The 1,142-nt window shown below is 51.1% G+C and overlaps 1 protein-coding gene across 1 annotated transcript; it reads left to right on the forward strand.

The window, feature by feature from the left end:
- The first annotated feature begins 236 nt into the window (after positions 1 to 236).
- Positions 237 to 1,041, forward strand: GGTG_14277 (hypothetical protein). The gene is made up of 2 exons (XM_009232204.1): positions 237 to 404; positions 541 to 1,041. Exons 1-2 carry the CDS (start codon positions 254 to 256, stop codon positions 672 to 674), a joined length of 285 nt encoding a protein of 94 aa, XP_009230468.1. The 5' UTR covers positions 237 to 253; the 3' UTR covers positions 675 to 1,041.
- Positions 1,042 to 1,142: the final 101 nt, after the last annotated feature.

Raw genomic sequence — 1,142 nt, forward strand, 5'->3', positions numbered from 1 at the left:
AACCTTTGAATACTACCTTCCACACCGGGGGACCCCAATTTCAAAAAACGCTCGGCCACACGTTTAACTCTTAACGGGACCTCGAAAAGATCCAGTCAGAAGTTTTGGCGGGACGACGGGTCTACCGGTCGACATATAAAAGAAGACACTTTTACCAAATCAATGGAATTATCCTGGAACTGTATGTTCTCTTATTCTTTATTCCCACCGTCCGTGTCATAACTGCACTGTTCTCTATCAACCATCGAGCACAATGGAGAATCTACCTGGCAAAACGGAACTACAGCGCTTGGAAGAGGAGAGAGATGCTATTCAAGTATGCTTAGCTGTTTGCGAAGCTGCCCGCATACATGTCGATCAAGCTTCCGAGCGCAACAAAGATCCTCAAACGAGTACTGAGGATGGTAAGAGAGCCATCTCTAACCTCTCGGAGCTCATGGTAGCCGGTCGACGACAGCCAAACCGACAGCCTCAAACCAACACGATGTACAGCACCGGGGAGATAAACAGAAACACAGCTAGTCTATCCCAGCCTTCTAGTCTCCCTCATCGACGTCGAAAAGTTCAACCCCAAGCCAAAGGACCCAGTGGAGAGGAGGACACTAAGGAGAGCTGCGGAAATTCCGCAGCAGATTTGCAAGGAGATTCGCATGAGGAGTCATTCATTATGGTAGAAAAGCCCGACGAGGGGGATCCGGATAGGGAATTATGAGCTCAGTATCGCTACAGAAGCCGGATGCACCGCTATGTATTAGCCCACTAGTCCATACAACACAGAGTCACGAATCGCTGAACCCGGAACCTCCTATTGACCTGCTCATCTGTACGTTCGTGCATGACAAGCCGTGCTTGCCCACCATCCCTCAAAGAGCTTCAAGCGTGGGTCAGCCCCGGGGGCGAATGGGTACGAGTGATTGACGGACTGGCAGCTCGCGCTGACCACCCCTGCCTGTTTTTGGTCATCCGTTGTTTGCGCAGGCAAAGCGCGCAGGATGGAGAGTGGGCAAATCGCCCGTCTCTGTTGGGATAGCTGACATCTGTGCCTTAACCGCGGAGCAAAAAAGAGAAAGCAAGCCAGCAGCCAACCGAAAATTTGAGATGTCGCCAGTTTGGGAGAGAACGTCAAATTCCACACAAGCCGC

This window comes from Gaeumannomyces tritici (genome assembly GCF_000145635.1).
Source record: "Gaeumannomyces tritici R3-111a-1 unplaced genomic scaffold supercont2.215, whole genome shotgun sequence".
Classification (NCBI taxonomy): Eukaryota; Fungi; Ascomycota; class Sordariomycetes; order Magnaporthales; family Magnaporthaceae; genus Gaeumannomyces; species Gaeumannomyces tritici.

Bases quoted from the DNA above. Each gene is read 5' to 3' on its own strand.
- GGTG_14277 (XM_009232204.1), top strand. From the start codon at position 254: ATGGAGAATCTACCTGGCAAAACGGAACTACAGCGCTTGGAAGAGGAG. The intron at 405-540 runs GTAAGAGAGCCA...CCAGCCTTCTAG, and splicing joins TCAAACGAGTACTGAGGATG to TCTCCCTCATCGACGTCGAA.